This window comes from Vipera berus, assembly GCF_964194415.1.
Source record: "Vipera berus genome assembly, chromosome: 2".
Lineage (NCBI taxonomy): Eukaryota > Metazoa > Chordata > Lepidosauria > Squamata > Viperidae > Vipera > Vipera berus.
The window spans coordinates 61,558,632-61,577,248 of record NC_138203.1 but is presented as its reverse complement, the minus strand read 5'-3'; the positions used below and the strand labels follow the sequence as shown (position 1 = coordinate 61,577,248).

The 18,617-nt window shown below is 37.1% G+C and overlaps 1 protein-coding gene across 1 annotated transcript in view; it reads right to left on the bottom strand.

Moving 5' to 3' along the window:
- The window catches only part of CNTNAP4 (contactin associated protein family member 4), a gene marked incomplete at both ends in the record, with an annotated part of 286,811 nt that overhangs the window by 85,454 nt on the left and 182,740 nt on the right, over nucleotides 1-18,617 (bottom strand). The window contains 5 exons of the mRNA XM_081315740.1: nucleotides 4,362-4,623; nucleotides 6,221-6,364; nucleotides 8,180-8,364; nucleotides 8,492-8,695; nucleotides 10,459-10,606. Of these exons, the coding sequence (XP_081171866.1) occupies nucleotides 4,362-4,623; nucleotides 6,221-6,364; nucleotides 8,180-8,364; nucleotides 8,492-8,695; nucleotides 10,459-10,606 (943 nt within the window). The remainder of the gene's footprint in view (nucleotides 1-4,361; nucleotides 4,624-6,220; nucleotides 6,365-8,179; nucleotides 8,365-8,491; nucleotides 8,696-10,458; nucleotides 10,607-18,617) is intronic.

The following is an 18,617-nucleotide window of genomic DNA, read 5'->3' as shown; positions in this document are numbered from 1 at the left end:
GGCTCTAAAGATATGGTTTGTGCATAACAGAGCTCCCCTTCATGGATTACTGCCTTGGCGTGGTGAAGGGGATTGCATAATTCAATGAAGCTATGAGCTATGCCATGCAGGGCCACCCAAGATGGACAGGTCATAGCAGAGAGTTCTGACAAAACGTGATCCACTGGAGAAGGAAATGGTAACCCACTTCAGTATCTTTGCCATGTAAACCCCATGGAAAGTACCAAAAGGCAAAAATATATGACACTGGAAGATGAGCCCCTCAGGTCAGAAAGTGTCCAATATGCTACTGGGGAAGAGTAGAGGGCTAACACTAGTAGCACCAGAAAGAATGAAGCGACTGAGCCAAAGCCGAAAGTATGCTCAGCTGTGGATGTGTCTGGTGGTGAAAGGAAAGTACGATGCTGTAAAGATTTTTTCTCCATAGGAACCTGGAATGTAAGATCCATGAATCAAGGCAAGTTGGACATGGTCAAACAAGAGATGACAAGACTGAACATCGACATCTTTGGAATCAGCAAACTAAAATGGACAGGAATGGGTGAATTTAATTCAGATTCCCATCAAGTATACTACTGCAGGCAAGAATCCCTCAGAAGAAATGGAGTAGCCTTCATAGACAATAAAAGAGTAGGAAAAGCAATACTGGGATACAATCCTCAAAATGACAGAATAATCTCAGTTCAAATCCAAGACAAACCATTAAGTATCACAGTAGTACAAGTCTATGTCCCAACCACCAGTGCTGAAGAGGATGAAATTAACCGGTTCTATGAAGCCCTACAACACCTTATAGAACTAACACCAAAAAATGATGTTCTTATCATCATGGGGGATTGGAATGCTAAAGTAGAAAGCCAAAAGATAACCAGAATAACAGGCAAGTTTGGCCTTGGACTACAAAATGAAGCAGGGCACAGGATGATAGAATTTTGTCAAGAGAATACAATGGTCATAGCAAACACTCTTTTCCAACAACCCAAGAGACGGCTCTACACGTGGACATCACCAGACAGTCAACACAGAAATCAGATTGACTATGTGCTCTGCAGCCAAAAATGGAGAAGCTCTATACAGTCAGTAAAAACAAGAGCAGGAGATGACTGTGGCTCAAACCATGAGCTTCTCGTTGCAAAATTTAGGCTTAAACTGAAGAAAGTAGAAAGCACTAGGCCACTCAGGTATAAACTAAATCATATCCTTGATGAATATATAGTAGAGATGACAAATAGATTTAAGGAATTAGACCTGATAGACAGAGTGCATGAAGAACTATGGACAGAGGTTCGCAACATTGTACAAGAGGTAGCAACTAAAACCATCCCAAAGAAAAAGAAATGCAAGAAAGCAAAGTGGCTGTCTGAGGAAGCTTTGCAAATAGCTGAGGAAAGGAGGGAAGCGAAAGGCAAGGAGAAAAAAAGAAAGATACACTCAATTGAATGCAGAATTCCAGAGATTAGCTAGAAGAAATAAAAATGCCTTCTTAAATGAACAGTGCAAAGAAATAGAAGAAAACAATAGAATAGGGAAGACCAGAGATCTCTTCAAGAAAATTGGAGAGATGAAGGGAATGTTTCATGCAAAAATGGGCATGATAAAGGACCAAAATGGCAGGGACCTAACAGAGGCAGAAGAGATTAAGAAGAGGTGGCAAAATTACACAGAAGAACTATACAAGAATGACCTTAACATCCCTGATAACCATGATGAGGTGGTCAGTGACCTCGAGCCAGACATCCTAGAATGTGAAGTGAAGTGGGCCTTAGAAAAGCTGAGCAACAACAAAGCTAGTGGAGGTGACAGTATTCCAGCTGAGCTATTCAAAATCTTAAAAGATGATGCAGTAAAAGTGCTACACTCAATTTGTCAGCAAATTTGGAAAACTCAACAGTGGCCACAGTATTGGAAATGATCAGTTTACATTCCAATTCCAAAGAAAGGCAGTGCCAAAGAATGTTCAAATTATCGCACCATTGCACTCATTTCACATGCTAGTAAAGTTATGCTTAAAATCCTACAAGCTAGACTCCAGCAGTATGTGGATCAAAAACTACCAGAAGTTCAGGCAGGATTTCGAAGAGGCAGAGGAATTGGAGATCAAATTGCCAATATTCACTGGAACATGGAAAAAGGTAGGGAGTTCCAGAAAAACATCTACTTCTGCTTCATTGACTATGCTAAAGCCTTTGATTGTGTGGATCACAACAAACTGTGGCAAGTTCTTAAAGAGATGGGTGTACTAGACCATCTTATTTGTCTCTTGAGAAATCTATATGCAGGTCAAGAAGCGGGTCAAATGAGAACTGAACATGGAACCACTGATTGTTTCAAAATTGGGAAAGGAGTCTGGCAAGACTGTATAGTGTTGCCCTGCCTGTTTAACTTATATGCAGAGCACATCATGAGAAAGGCAGGGCTAGATGAATCAAAAGTTGGAATTAAGATTGCCGGGAGAAATATCAACAACCTAAGATATGCAGATGATACCATATGCTAATGGCAGAAAGTGAAGAGGAACTAAAGAGCCTCTTGTTGAGGGTGGAGAAGGAGAGTGCAAAAGTTGGGTTGAAACTTAACATTAAGAAAACCAAGATCATGGCATCTGGCCCTCTCAATTCCTGGCAAATAGATGGAGAAGAAATGGAGCTAGTGACAGGTTGTATTTTCCTGGGCTCCAAGATCACCACAGATGGGGACTGCAGCCAAGAAATTAAAAGACGCTTGCTCCTGGGTAGGAAAGCCATGGCAAATCTAGACAGCACACTAAAAAGCAGAGACATCACCCTGCTAACAAAAGTGTGTATAGTCAGGGCTATGGTCTTTCTTCCCAGTTGCAATGTATGGCTGGAGAAGACTCCTGCGAGTCCCTTGGACTGCAAGGCGATCAAACTGGTCACTCCTAGAGGAGATCAACCCTGACTGCTCTTTAGAAGGCCAGATCCTGAAGTTGAAACTCAAATACTTTGGCCACCTAATGAGAAGGAAGAAGAGCCTAATGCTGGGAAAGGTTGAGGGCAAGAGAAGAAGGGGATGACAGAGAATGAGGTGGTTGGATGGAGTCACTGAAGCAGTAGGTGTGAGCCTAAATGGACTCCAGAAGATGGTAGAGGATAGGAAGGCCTAGAGGAACATTATCCATGGGGTCATAATGGGTCAGACATGACTTTGCAACTAACAACAATAACAAATAACAGAGCTACCAGAAATGACCTGGTTAAATCCAAGCAAGTAGTAAAAGAGTTAGAAGGGTTTTTTTTTTAATGTATCTGTTGCAATGTCTTGGTCATTCAGATTTTTAAAGGCCAGATCTGGTAGATCTCAGGTCATTAAGCTTGCTGACATTTCATATATGAGACTGGGCTTTTATATATGACATATGGTATTTTTATTTTTCCCAGTATTTCTGGTTGTCTGCTATTGGGAACAAAACGTTAGATTCCAAAGTCACCTAAATGATCAAAGGCAGCAAGGGAAGGTCTTTGAACTTAAGTCCTACTTGTAAGTTTCCCATAAATAACTGGCCATTGTGAAAGCAGAATGCTGGACTAGATGAGTGTGGCTATTCCTGTGTAATAGTCTAATGACCTCATGAGTAGATATTCATTAAGCAAGTTCAAGGAAAATTTCTCTCCAGTGCTAAATTAATCTGACTTTTTGGATTGGAACGACCTTCAATGGCTATGAAAGTTAACAATGGTGGAACTTGTACCATTTTATCTGGAAAGCACAGCATCATGCAACCTCAAATGTAATCTTAAGAAAACTGTAAGAATTAGTTAGAATTATGTCCAAATTACTGGATTCAACAATTTGGCTTCCTGCAATCAATCTCTGTTATCATATAGATTCTGTACTTCATATATTTAGGCACAGAGGTTTAGATTTGCAATAAAAGAAGGGAAAGTGTTTTTATCTGGTCCAGAACTTCTAGAGATCCAGACAGACAACTTCTAGAGATCCAGACAGGCAATTTGTAATAAATATTCTGTATTAGGCAGTAAACTCTCTGTGTACTTAGTACATCACATACTTCTTTATTCAATTTTTTTCAGCTGAATGACATATGAAGTTGAGCTCTGTAGGAAGCCCTGAAACAAACATTTCCCCTATTAAGCAACTTTGGTGTTCTTCAAACTTTCCAGCTCCAGATGTTTAAGATCAGAGTGCCAGAATTCTCATCTACTGCCATGTCAACTGGGGAATTCTGGTATTTGATTCCCCATCTACACTGGGGAAACCTGGTATAAATGAAGCATGTTTTTATCACTTAAAAGATAAACACACAAAATATTGTCACCAGAATTCTGATGCTAGTCCAAGCATTTATTTTAGAAATTGCTTTCTTCTCCTTTTTGCTTCACCTGCAGTGATATCACTCTGTGCCTTTCCGGGTTTATAGAAGCTCAGCTTAACTTTCCCATCACTGAGATACATAAGGAGGCCACCTGAAGTCTGATATAGTTTATTTGACAGCAACAGTCCCTCGTTGTTCCAGGTGCGGAAATGAAAACTGACTGAAATTTCATCTATTCCTGCTGTTCCAGGCAATGCTAAATAGCTGTTGGGGTTCAAAAAGGTGACAGGAATAATTGGAGGTTCTGAACAGGAGAAAGATATATTGCCCTGGAAACAAAGAAAACAAGATAAACATTAGGCCAATGCAGAAATGGAGAGGATTAACCAAGATTAGTTTGCCTGTTGCTATGATCAGAAATTATGGATAGCAGTTGTATATTGTTCAGCTGCTTCAAGAAGATAGTGATGAAAAATCATATTTTAACTAAAAAACTGTCATCCCTATAAGAGCTATCAGTCTGTACTGATAAAAATACAGAACTAGAAGCATCTAACTAAGGTTGCTAGTCAATACATGATTAGTTTAAAATAATCTGGAGACCCCTCGTAAGTATATCAGGTATGTGAAGAGTACAAGGTTGATAACCTATTCTTCACAAAAACAGAGAACTGAACTTTTGAACTATACAGTACATGTAGATATCGAGATAGATAATATAGATACATGTATAGATGCAGCTATACATTTAGGCATCATTTTCCCAATTTACATCTCTAAGTTTGTACTTTTCTCATTAAACATACTTTTCCCCCAAGCAATTATTTCACCCTTTTTATCTATATGCAAATAATTGTACTCCCTTTGATCTAATGGGTACATTTTTGTATATCTCTTATGGTGCAAATTGCATCACAGTATCAGGAAAAGTGCTGATTTTGGCATTTAATTGTTCTAGTTTGCAGAAATGTTCAGGAAGGTTTAATTGCATAAAATCATGTTAAAATGAGAACTGAGTATATTTTGTTTAAGTCCCATTCCTAGAAATTCAGAAAAGTTTCAAATAATTCTTTATTTTTCAGTCTAACTTTAAATATACGTAACTAGATTTTCCAGTGGCATTTCTTTTCATTCCTTCTATCCTAAACTTCTGTCATTTTATTCTTTTTTTTGTATTTCATCAACTATGCACATGAATACACAGTTTTACATAGATGATGTAAATATATAACTAAACATGTATTTTTCAATATTTTGACACTATCACATATTCTGTCAGGAGACAATGTTTTGGGGCTATGCTTAGGCTCTTAGCCTTTATCTAATCCTGTATTCACACAATTAACAATAGGAACTGCAGCTTTTACAAATGTATTAAGTGATATTGTCAATTTAAGCCAATGAACTGAAGTTAGTAAAGGTATACATCCTAAGGTAACTTCATTTTTAAAAATTGGTGGTTGAAGTGCATTGTTTCTGTACTGCATTGTTTCCTTTCCCACTCAAGCTTTTATAACCACAGAAAAAATTAACCAAGAACCAAGGGGCCTTCTGAACAATACAAGATGAACAGAGGTAGCTGGTAGAAGGAGACACTAAGGCATAAGACTCATGCCTTTTCATTCCCCCACCACCACCTTCTTCTCTAATTATATCATTTCAATCAGAAAGATTTTTCACTGGCATAGTTAAAAGGAAGGGACGGGGAAGAGGAAACTATTTTCAATAGTTTACTTAAGTTTATTTTTCAGAACTAAATACATACCAATCTTAAATTGCAATTTGAATATTACCATGAAGTGAGGCTATAAGCGAAAAATAATGAGTGTTTACGTGTGTGTGTGTGTGTGTGTGTGCGCGCACACACACACACACAGGGAGAGAGAGAGTCTAGAGACGAGTAACACACATATAAATATTTCTCACCATTATGTTGATCTGAGGTTTATATCTCTTGGCCAAATCAATAATGTTCACACCATTGTAATGAATATTTTCAAAACATCCATGAAAATTTTTCCATAGTAATATCCCTGATTTTCCAGGCATTGGAATCCCTCCAAAGCTGAGCTTAGAAAGAGAATAAAAATCAATAACAGCATTAAATAATTTTCTGACAATCTGCTTGCAACCATGATGGCAAAAACACTAACAACAGAATAAAAACAGCACTTCCCATTTTAGCCAATTTAGCATCAATTTCTTTTTTATTTATTTGAAACCTCTTTTCAACTGATAAATGCATTAACATAAATTGCAGGTTAAAATGCAAACCTTAAGAATAGTTCCATAGGTAATAAGACAATGAAAAATACCCTAAACAAACATGTTCTCATTCTTGAATAGGGGAAGATTTATTCAATAGTCATTTTAAGAGAATAAAAAGTGTTTGTTATTTCTAACTGAACAATGCCTACCTGTGAATATTAGTTCAGAACACACACATACATACACACACACACACACAGAGAGAGAGAGAGAGAGGGAGGGAGAGAGAGAGAGAGATGCACTTAGCATATAAATACACTGTACATCTACATAGTGATAACCTAGGTTTTTTTTGTCCATGTTTTGTTCTGAGCAAAAATCCTGTTTTCATGTGATCATTGTAAATGCCTACCTGAAATTGCACTGTGAATCTCAGTCCAATGAAATTACCTGTATATGTGTTTCACAAATATGTGTATTATTATTTCTGTTATTTTTTACTAAGGATATTCATCCTGTTTCTTGTGTTATCATTCTTGTTCTGAACCAATAATGAAGAACTTGTGTCTTCCCGATGTTGTCATACTGTTGCTCTAGCACTCTTCACCACTGGCCATGATACATATGGCTGTTGGGAGTTATATTTCAACAATATTTGAAGATTTATAAGTTTGCAACTTCTGCACAGATGTTACAGTTATGGACGTTTCTGTGCATTCAAGTAGCTTTATTCTATATAGAAAGCTGCTCAGCCTTTTGAATAATTCACACGAAGTCTGCCTATTTATCACTACCTCATGCTCAGATACTTTTGTTCTATTTCCCATATGATTCTATAAACCATTACACAGAGATGAAAGATGATAGGATAAAGAATAAATGTCTTAGTGCAATGACAAAGTGATCAATTGCCTTCTTCCACTGGTCTAGAGAAGGATTGGGCAACCTTTTCCTATAGAACACAGGAATAATATGTTTGTGGCTGCATAGTTGGTTGGGTTGAAGCAAATAGTAAGTGGTACTTTCTTTTTCACTGTCTTCTTCTCTTTTAGACTATTGCAGCAGGGTATATAGACCATCCTTTACTTACTAGAAGTTTGAACTGATTTCTTGCAATAAGGGTCTTGAAGTTAGAATTGGGATTTTCATAAATAGAGGCCTCAGTTCAAAATTTACTTCTCTGGTCACTGCAACTTCACTGCATCCTAAAATAACTTAGTTTTGTCTGAAACACAGATAGCAAAATATTTCCTGACCATTCCTTCCTTAGCTTGACTCATGCTTCCCATGCCTGTTTTAATGATTAACACTGCACATTTACTAGCAAATAGTGAAGAGATAAGAGAACTGGCTGGTGAAATTGTGTTGTTACCAATTCCAAAAAGGAAAGGAAAGTCATTCAGTTTTACTCAGCAGGGAACAAATTAGCATCCCCAATGAAAATCAGTATAAAGCTGAATTTCCTGCTAATGTTGTACTTTCTCATTGTCCATGTTTGAATGCTGCATAGCAATAATTTCCAAACTATGTTTCATAACAAAATCATATTTGGTTAATTCTACAGAAAGCAGAGAAGGCTAAAGTCTCAACTATGCATCTCATAGTATCCTTGAATCTCATAATCTCATTTACATCACAACGATAATAACTCTAATAAATGAAAGTTAATTTTCACACCTCATCATCAAGGTCCAAATAATTGAATTCTCCCTTTGCATGAAAATGGTGAGTGTGTTTATCAACTGTAAAGTTCACTTGATTATTGAAATGTTCAATGAGGACTGAATGCCAATGCTGATCATCCAAAAGGCTACCCACAGTGATATTAATCTGGGCATCAGCAGAAAATATTTTAGCATCACCTTCAAGAGGAGAAAAACAAATTGTTAAGTCTGCTATATTAAAGAACAGAGATGACGAAGATATGAGACTTCAGATTTCTTTTGTTACATTATTAAAAGAGGGACAATATGACTGTATATTTGGCACCTATATTGATGAGTAAAGAAAGCTTCCCATTAGCTAAAACCAATGTGATGTGATCTCCATTCTGTCCTTCTCTGTGTAGCAGAATCCCATCTCTTTGGCTCGTTTTAAACTTCAGAGAAATTACATCTTTTAGAGCTGTTGTGGATTTGGGTTGAAATCTGTAAAGCAGGAAACTCCTTCCATCAAAATGTGCTACATCAGATCCTGGAAGTAAAACAAATGTTCTTGTCATGTGTATTGAATAACAGGGGGAAACAATGGAGATTTCTAAGGTTATAAAAGGAGGATTTTTATTGTTTTAAGTTACAAAACATACAATATTACAAGAGCATTTGATGAATTCTGAAATATAACATAGAAATAAAACAATTGTACATTTTCTATGTGGGGAAACAGGCACAATTTGCATATATAATATACATTATTGCCCCAATGTTATACACATTCTGCCATTAATAATACACTTTTATCTCATTCAATATTAGCAGAGGCATCTGCAGCTACAATAACTGTGATGGTACCACGATAAATGAAACCTGAGTTGCAACATCACAGTGCAAACATTGCCCTTTTTAAATCTTGCTAATGGTATGAATATGTAAAGGGAGAAACTTGTGTTGCAACACCACAAAACATGCTTTGCAATTTCCTCCCTTCTGCTTATGGCCGTGCATATGAATTTGCCATTTTCATGGATGTGCACTTTCAATAGGATATTAGACACTAGCATAACACAGTATTTATCATAATCTGTAAGTAAGGGTGATTTAATAAGTCACAAACACATTCACACAGCCTAAATAAAGAAGACAAAAGAGGCAATAGTTCTTGAAAGCTACATTTGTGAAGTAAATGAAGATATATCAGGCTTCTAGTAGGTCATTTTTCAATTAATTGACTTTCCTCTTCCAAATCAATGAAAACCTCCTATTTCATATTATTTCATTTGACAAAACACTTGTGATATTAGGCTTTATTTTGGGCATAAGCTTTTGAAAATTCATCTTTGTGAGCCCCATTAAAGAATCCATTATCTCTGCTGAAGGGGTATCTGCAGTGTTTTAAAGGATCCTGTTATAATCTTTGACTTCTTTTGAGTTGCACCAATTGCTTTTTTCAGTTTTCTATCTTGCCCTGTAAAATTAATAATCATGCTTGCAACTCTATATGACCTCTCTGTAAATAAACCTCATTGAAACATACTGGAACTATTTGAGTCCATCTTTCCCTTTTGTTTTATTTTTAATCACTGCCTTTCTACTGGGAAAGATAAATCCATTAAAAACAGGGCATGAAGTGAATAACATGCTAAATATTCAGTCTATTTTCAACATGTTGTAATCTATCAAGTACACATCAGTTAACAAATCCATCAGATGTAATAGTTGCACATAATCCTTATGTTATTTCTGGTTTTATTTTTACTATCCATTAACATTGAACCTTAATTATGCACTTTAAGTGGTGCACATGTATTTCTGAACATTGGGTTTATTGATCGTTTTTCCCCAATCTCCAAAAAGTGGGCAGATAAATAAACTGAAACATTCAGACACACAATGTCCAATGACTCGTGAAAAACATAGCACTGCATTTGTTACTCCTGACAATCTCTCAGTCTTTTTAATATTAAAAAAGAACGTTATTTCACCTCAACCCCACTATGCAGTTTTAGTTTGCTTAAAGCTACCCCCATCAAGGAAAAAGAAAAAAGAACTCTTCTACAGATGGAATTTAGAATTACGTAGATAAATTCCAGTGTTACATGATATTGATCTCAGTCTGCAAAAATTCAATATAAAAAAGACAATAAGGTGTTAACATGCAGTATTGAATATCCCTCCCCCCAAATGTCTTTACTATAGCTGAAATAAGCAACGCCTAATTAAGTAGTATTTCAATTGTAGTTTCGAGATATATTGCAGATTTTTGTCATTCTTCTCAGTAAAGGAAAGGGCATTACTTACTATAAGCACATCCGTAGACTTCAATCCGCATCCCAACCCTGCCATTTTGGTTCCAATCTAAAGGGACAAATCGTAGAAACCTTGCCTTGATGGAATGTTCAAGCTTGTAATATACCACACTGTCAGCATTGGTATTTCCTGAAAAGGCCTGTAAATAACACATTGAAAATGAGCTTTTGCTCTGCACCCTAGTAATATGTTTCACAGAGCACATATAATTTTAGATTTAAACTTGATTCGCATGAAGATACAATTCAGTGTTGGATTCCAGCTCCTGTAATTCCTAATAAGCATGACTATGCAACCATATACAGTCAGTATATGTACAGTTACAACCCCAACCTTCAGCAATTTCACATTCTTTTCATGTGAGTTGATGAGAATTAAAAATGTTAATGTTTTGTTCCACGTGCCATATCAATTTAGAGAACTGTGGACTTAACAGTATACCAGCCAATGTTCAACAAACTGGGACCAGAGAGCACAATTTGCTTCTGGATAAAACTGATTTAGAGATTCCACTGTTTCTTTTTTAGCTATATCAGCTACAATGATAATTGCAATTTCTTCATCATGGCAATGTAGAAGTCTATGAATGAAATAAAGTGCACGTAAGCCTGGGAGCCACATCACAGCTTACGAAACCAAAACACATTTTGACATGGTTTTATTCTGACTATGCTCATTGTATTTTTTTAAAAAAAATATTAATCTTAATGGATATCAAAATATTATTTTTCTATTTCTTAATATTTTATTTATTTTTCTTTTACAGTCATGAGCACATCATGTTACTTCTGAATATGAATTCACCATGAGGCTGCAATGCCAAACTATATGAATGGAATATCATGAAATGTTTGATTTGTAAATTTTAATACATTATATTGATTTGATAGAATGCTATTTACAGAGTATTAATTAAAATTATTGATACTTTCATGTTTTGTATAATTTAAGACTATTAGAAGTAAAGAAAGAAATATTCTATCAGTATTATTATTGGGTGTCTCAGTATTGATTCCTGGTGACTGATTCCTTGTAGTTTTCTTTGCAAGATTTCATGGGAGTGGTTTGCCATTGTCTCCTTCTGAGGTCTGAGAGAGAATGGCTGGCTGAAGGTCACTCACTGGCTCTGTGCCTAAGGAGGGACAAGAATTCACAGTCTCTCAGTTTCTAGTTTGGTGCCTTAACCGCCACACTAAACTGGCTCTCCATTAGTATTAATTACAATTTGGGATATCAACATTGCAAACAGTTTGACTTTTTCATACGAAACTAAGTGTAATGTTAGGAAAAAAAGAAACTGCTGCAGATTACATCAAAGTAATGGAATGTAGTTTCCAGTCTTGAGCTAGTTACTTTGTACTGAAGTTTCCATTTGATAATAAAAAGAAAAATATGTAAGAAAACCAAAACCAGTTTAACAAAAAATAAAATAATAAATAAACAATCTATTGGGTGTTTACTTCCCCTTTTTGTACATTTGCTAATTTGTCAAATTATAAACATTAATGACATTGGCCGCCTTAGAAGCCAAACTGTAAGTAACTTTCTTTGTCATTTTGTATGATATATTGCATAAATGGGAATCATTCTTGCTTAAATATAAACAACTAGTGTGTGTGTGTGTGTGTGTGTGTGTGTGTGTGTGTGAAATGTTTGTTAACTATTTAGATTACCTTGCTAGGCCTAGAGGTTAAAACAACTGCCTAATGTGCAATCAGCCCAGGTTCGAATCTCAGAAGGGTATGGCTGACTGAGGAGAACAATATATATATGTTAAATGCTTGTTAACTATTTAGATTACCTTGCTAGGCCCCAAACATGGGACAAATCTTTATTTCCTGTTTCAGCCTAACCGAAGGCCATCGACAGGCAGTAGTCACAACAGTTGACAGCTCATATTTGTGTAAATTTGTGGAAATATATATATAGGTCTTGGCGTATTCGGGTCTTTTCCCGTGTAAGATTGATAATGTCTTGGTGACGTTTCAACAAGGTCCCACTCGTCATCTTCAGGCTCATGTCTTCAGTTTCGTGCTTGTGCGAGCAAAGCGGGATCGGAGCTGCCGTCTCTCTATAAATATTGGTGGGGGTGGGGGGGTGCTGGCTTAGTTGCTGTAAGCGGGTTGGTTGGCTGTGTTGTTACATGTTGATTGGTTGATGGGGTTATTGTTTGTGGATTAGTCAGCTGTTTTGTAACATCCTGTGTGGCTGAGGTGTTGGCTGTGTGCCCATTAGTCTTTTGTGTTGTAACAACCTGGATAATGGACTGTGTGATGACATCCTGAGCTCTTGTGTAGTGATATCCTGAGTTCTGTGCTGCAACATCCTGGGTGGTTGGCTGTGTTGTGACATCCCGAGCTTTAGCATTGTAACCTCCTGAGTTCTGTGATGTAATGTCCTGAGCAGAAGACTGTGGTGTAACATCCCGGGCTTTGGTTTGGCTTTGAGTTTGCGGTCTGGCCTTGTGTTCATGGCATGTGTCAGTTTGCTTTGTGTGGGAGTCGGGGGGGGGGTGCAGCAGCTGGAGATGCCAATGTGGTTTGGCTTCTGGATGGTGGTTGCATTTCATCTATGGGGTGGGTTTGGGTTTGAGTCTGGTGAGGATGATTGGTGGTGGCATCCTGTGTTGTTGTGGGTCCAGTGTCGGTTTTCGTGGCTGGGACTCGTTTGTTGACTAGGGCTAGTTTCCAGATGTCTGGTAGGCAGGAGGTATCATCACATTTATTCATATTGTGGGGGTGTTTCTCTATTTCGATGGCTTCCATAATTATTCTCTTGTTGTAGTGTTCAGTTTTGGAGATTAATTTCGTTCCTTCAAAGTCAATTTCATGTCCTGTTGCTTTAAGGTGCTGGAAAAGGGAGGACGTTTTTTCTTCTTTTCTGACTGCATTCTTGTGTTCTGCAATGCGTGCATTTATTCTCCTATTAGTTTGTCCAATGTACTGTATGTGGCTGGGCAGATTTTGCATGGTATTTCATAGACTCCTTGGTTTTCAAGCTGGATCTTGTCTTTGGGGTTTCTTAAGATGTTGGCTATTTTTTGGTCAGTGATGAAGGCTGTCTTGATATTGTGTTTTTGGAGAATTTTGCTGATTTTATCTGTGGTGCCTTTAATGTAGGGGAGGAGGGCAATGCCGTTGTCCTGTTCTGTGTCTTGGTTCTTGGGGGGGTGTCTCCCTTTGGATTAGGTTGGTAATTCTGTTTCTTTGGAATCCATTGGAAATTAATATGTTTGTGAGAGTGTGTAATTCGGTTTTCAGGTGGTCTTTGTCGGCTAGGCGTTTGGTTCTGGAGATGAGGGTCTTGGCTACGGAGTTGATCTGTGCCAGGTGGTGGTGGGATTGTGCGTTTAAGTAGCGGTTGGTGTGTGTGTTTTTTGGTAGATGGTGTGTCCTAGGGAACCATTGGGTTTTTTTTGTAGATTAGGACATCCAGAAAGGGGAGTTGGTTGTTAGCTTCTATTTCCATAGTAAATTGTATTTTGGGGTGTAGGCTGTTGAGATGTGTGAGGAAGTTGTCCAGTTTTTCTTTCCCATGTGGACAAATTACGAAAGTGTCATCTACATATCTAAGCCAGAGTTTGCATTTGTGTTCAGATTTGTCTAAGGCGTTGGTTTCAAAGTGTTCCATGTATAGGTTTGCGATGACGGGTGAGAGAGGTGATCCCATAGGTGCTTCTTCTATCTGTTTGTATCTATGTCCATTGTGGCTAAAGTATGTGTTGGTTAGGCAGTGGTTGGTCAGATCTAGGATGTGCTTAGGGGGATTGTATTTGTTTTGGATAGCTGTCAAGGCTTCTTTAATAGGCACTTGGGTGAAGAGGGATATGACGTCAAAGCTCACGAGGAGGTTGCTGGGTTGCAGGTTTTGTTTCTTTATTGTTTCTATGAAGTGGAGTGAGTTTTGTACATGTGAGGTGATGGATTTTGTGTAGGGCTGAAGTTATTTGGCAAGGAATTTGGCAAGATTCTGTAGAGGTGAGCCTATGGAGCTGACTATGGGTCTGAGTGGTGTTCCTTCTTTGTGTATCTTGGGGAGGCCATAGAGCTTGGGGCATCTGGATGATTTCTCTCTGGGGATGATTCTTTGCTGGATCTCTTCACTGATGGGAGAGGCTTTTATTTTGGATTTGGTGTTTTTTTTTCCAGGTAGGCGGTGGGGTCTGTGTTTAGAGGTTTGTAAGTGGGGTCTTGGAGTAGGTTGGCTAGTTTGGCTTGGTAGTCAGATGTGTTCATCACCACAGTGGCGTTACCTTTGTCTGCTGGGAGAATGATTATGTTGTTGTCTTTCCTCAGGTTGGTGAGTGCTTTTTGTTCTTCTTTATGTAAGTTGCTTCTAGATGGATTGCTGGAGCAGAGGACGTTGGGGACTTCAAGTCTGATTTCATTGGCTTCATCTGGGTTGATTTTGGTTAGGGAGGCTTCAACTTCACATATGATGTTTTCAGTGGCGATGCGTTTGGGGGCGACTGCAAAGTTGAATCCTTTGGAAAGGACATTGGTTTCTGCTATGGTGAGACCACTATGGTGGGAAGGTAACAGCATTCTGTGCGCCTTTGGCATCTAGTCATGCCGGCCACATGACCACGGACACGTCCTCGGACAAGCGCTGGCTCTTTGGCTTTGAAACAGAGATGAGCACTGGCCCCTAGAGTTGGAAACGACTAGCATGCATGTGTGGGGGAACCTTTACCTTTACCTTTATACAGAGAGTTAAATGTTAAGTGGGAAATCATAATGCGTATTCTCTGCTAATTTTAAAATAATTTGTTCTCTTTCAAAGACATATCTCTAATGCTATTAATTTATAAAGCCAACAATCTATTCAGAATTTCATTTAGAAATAATATAATTATAGATTTATTGCAAGACCATTAAAAGTTAAATCACTTTGGTGCAGTATATGACTCATTACTACAAGACACGGTATATGATTCATTACTAGAATCATGACATCAATATTTTTAACAAGTTTAGATGACTTAAGACAAATCTGGAGAAACTGTGATTGTGTAAGGCTGCCTTAAATCTGAACGAAGAATAAATTCTTGATAGTCTGGAAAGTTACTGAACATAAAGTAAAAAGAGTAAAACGTAGTGGCTACAATCATCAAAAGACATTCTCAAGAAATTTTGTTCCCATCCATTTCACAATTTTAACTATTTACATTTGAATTATTGAATCTCACATTTGTTGGATCCTGTCAAGGTAGAACTCTAGTTACATGAGTGTTAATAAAATCTGATACAATGTAAATTCTGATCATTATTTGTTTTGCTATATTAACAGCTATCTTTGGGATTAAAAATAGATTGCCACAGTATATTACTATGTTGGTTGTATAGTCTGCCAGATGCAACCATGTTACTATGCCAGACTATGCAACCAACCATAGATGGGATTTGGCATTTTTGGCCATTTGTTGAGCCATTCCTAAGGACCTTGGATAGGCAAATGTTATACAAGTAGTCCACAACTTACAGCAGTTCATTTAGTGACCATTCAAAGCTACAATGGCATTCAAAAAAGTGACATGACCATTTTTTTCACACTTAGGACCATTGCAGCATCCCCATCATCACATGATCCAAATTTGGACACTTAGCAGCTGACTCATATTTATGACGGCTGCAATGTCCTGAGGTCATGTGATCAGTTTTTGCAAACTTCTGACAAAGTCAGTGGGGAAGCCAGATTCACTTAACAACCATGTTACTACAATTGCTAACAACTACAATGATTCACTTAACAACTGCAGCAAGAAAAGTTGTAAAGTGGGGCAAAACTCACTTAACAAATGTTTCACTTATGAATATAAATTTTGGGCTCAGTTGTGGTCATAAGTTGAGGACTACCTGTATGCACAAAAATGTGAAGGCGCAGTTACACATTGTTTAGCTTATAATGGCCTTCATACACATCGGGTTTTTACAAGAATCTAGAATATCATGCTACATTGGTATAGTATATTATTTAGATCCAAGCACTGTGGCCTTCTATGATTGATAGATGGGAATTTTGTCGATGCACAGATTTTCTAAGTGCTATCCAAAATTTTGGGTATTGCACCCAGTGTGCCAGTAACCTCTATGGCTGGTTTATGCCATAATCTTATGATTGGTTTATGCCATAATCTTTCAGTTTCAATTTTCTGATTGTTATTATGCTAGTTCAATGTCTCCTTGGATGACACTAAAATAATTCTACCACTTCTTTCCACTGATAATCTGGAGTATTGCCTGCTACTGAGACCAATATGATATCTATTATAGTCAGGATTACAGAATATGTAGAAATAATTAAAGGCACTTTTAGTAGTTCCAGAATTGTACTAGCTGAGGAGAGAGTATTTCAGCTTGTACATTATGGGAAGTTACTGGAAATATCTAAACCTGATCTAATAAAGATGGCTAAGGATAAAGCAGTGTTTCTGTGATCTCATTCTTATTCAATTAATTTATGTTCATTGGAATTCCAGAGAAAGCTGAGAAGGAACATCCAGCTTGTTTTATTTACTTGTGATTTGGGAAGTATTAGCTTTGTCGGAAGTATATAAATGTTTCAACTTCTCTTTTTCATATATCAATTGTGCTGTAAGGACTGAAATTTTAAATATGATATGTTTCTTGTGTGTAAGTAGCAAATGAGAAATATTTATACCTGATTTTTCTAAGGAAATCCAACAACACTAAAAAGAAGTTTAGTAACACGAGAAACCCCATTTAACTCAAGATCCACTTCAAAAAGAAGTGAGAAGTCATATCAGTATTCAAGAAATTATAACTGCAACCTCTTATCTTTTTAGAGTTAGAGCAAGAATAGCAGTTAATAACCTACACTGATAGAAGTTTAATGACTCTGAATAAATTCAACTTCAGTTGAGTGTATTGTAGTTGCTGAACTTCTTAAAAAAAAAATAAAGGTGCTATAAAGAACTTTGAAGATATCATGTTACCTTAGTGGACCTTACAACATTCTGGGATAATGAATGGGCAATAAAAAGGAATGTTGTCAATTTGAGTTGCACTTATTTATTAATTTAACCAATCAGGCTTATTTCTTATCAATGCTTTGATTTCTTAAGATAGTCACCCTAGAACTCATTTCTGTATTCAGAAATTCTTTTCTTTGTCAACAAACTCATGGCATAAAGTTATATGGACTTTTGCTTGTTCCACTAGCTGGCTGACTATGTGGAATATTCAATGGTTGAGTATCCTTTACCAAAGCCAGCTAGATCTTATAGATAGTGTTCCTTTAAACTTTTCTCCATTCTGTTCACTAAAACGTACGTGAAAAGCCTATAGGCTGAAGAGACAAAGGCAGACTGGGTAATATTTGGCAAGCTTTGTTTACCTGTTTTGAATATTAGTACTCTGTTTTTCAGGTTTTAGGAATATTATCTAAATAAAGCACCAATTGCATCAAGGCAATCCTGTTTTGCTATGGCTGCTTTGTAGACTTCTATGGCAATACCATCTGGTCTTAGGACTGTTTTGATTTTGGCTGTTGAACTACATGGAGATTCTCTTCTGGGTTCAGTTTTGGGTATCAATGAACACTCATTTGAATGATGAAGTTTTGGGTGGCTATTTTAAGGCAAAAAGGTAAATATGAAAATACTGACATGAATCTTCAGCTTTCCATTAGTCAGATGTAATGGTGCTCTCATTCTTCTCAAACATTTTCAAAAAGGCCCATTTTCTGTTTAATTTCCTTCCAGCATTTTATACCTCTGTTGTTTTCAAGAGTTCAGTAAGTTTATCACCATATTTTGGGCACCATTTTATATTGCTGAGCAATCCCGTTGAGCTCCTTTACTAAGTATTTACAAATATTAAGAGTTCTATTTGCTAATGTCACAGCATTGTTCAATTATTTTTTCAAACTTTTACTGTTGTGACTGTTTTTAGTTTTTATTTATGAGCTGTTCATATTGTTGAGTGAATGATGTCTTTCTGTTACAAGTCCCACCTTGTTTTAAGATATGTCTTTCAAGCAGAATGCATTTATTCTTGTCATATTATTTGAGACTTGTTAATGAGAGGGGGCTCATTAAGTTAGTTTGGATTATTCTGCGGTCACTGCCAATGTTGAATCAGTGCAGTACTTTGATATTTGTAATAAATTGCTCCTTAATATACAATATG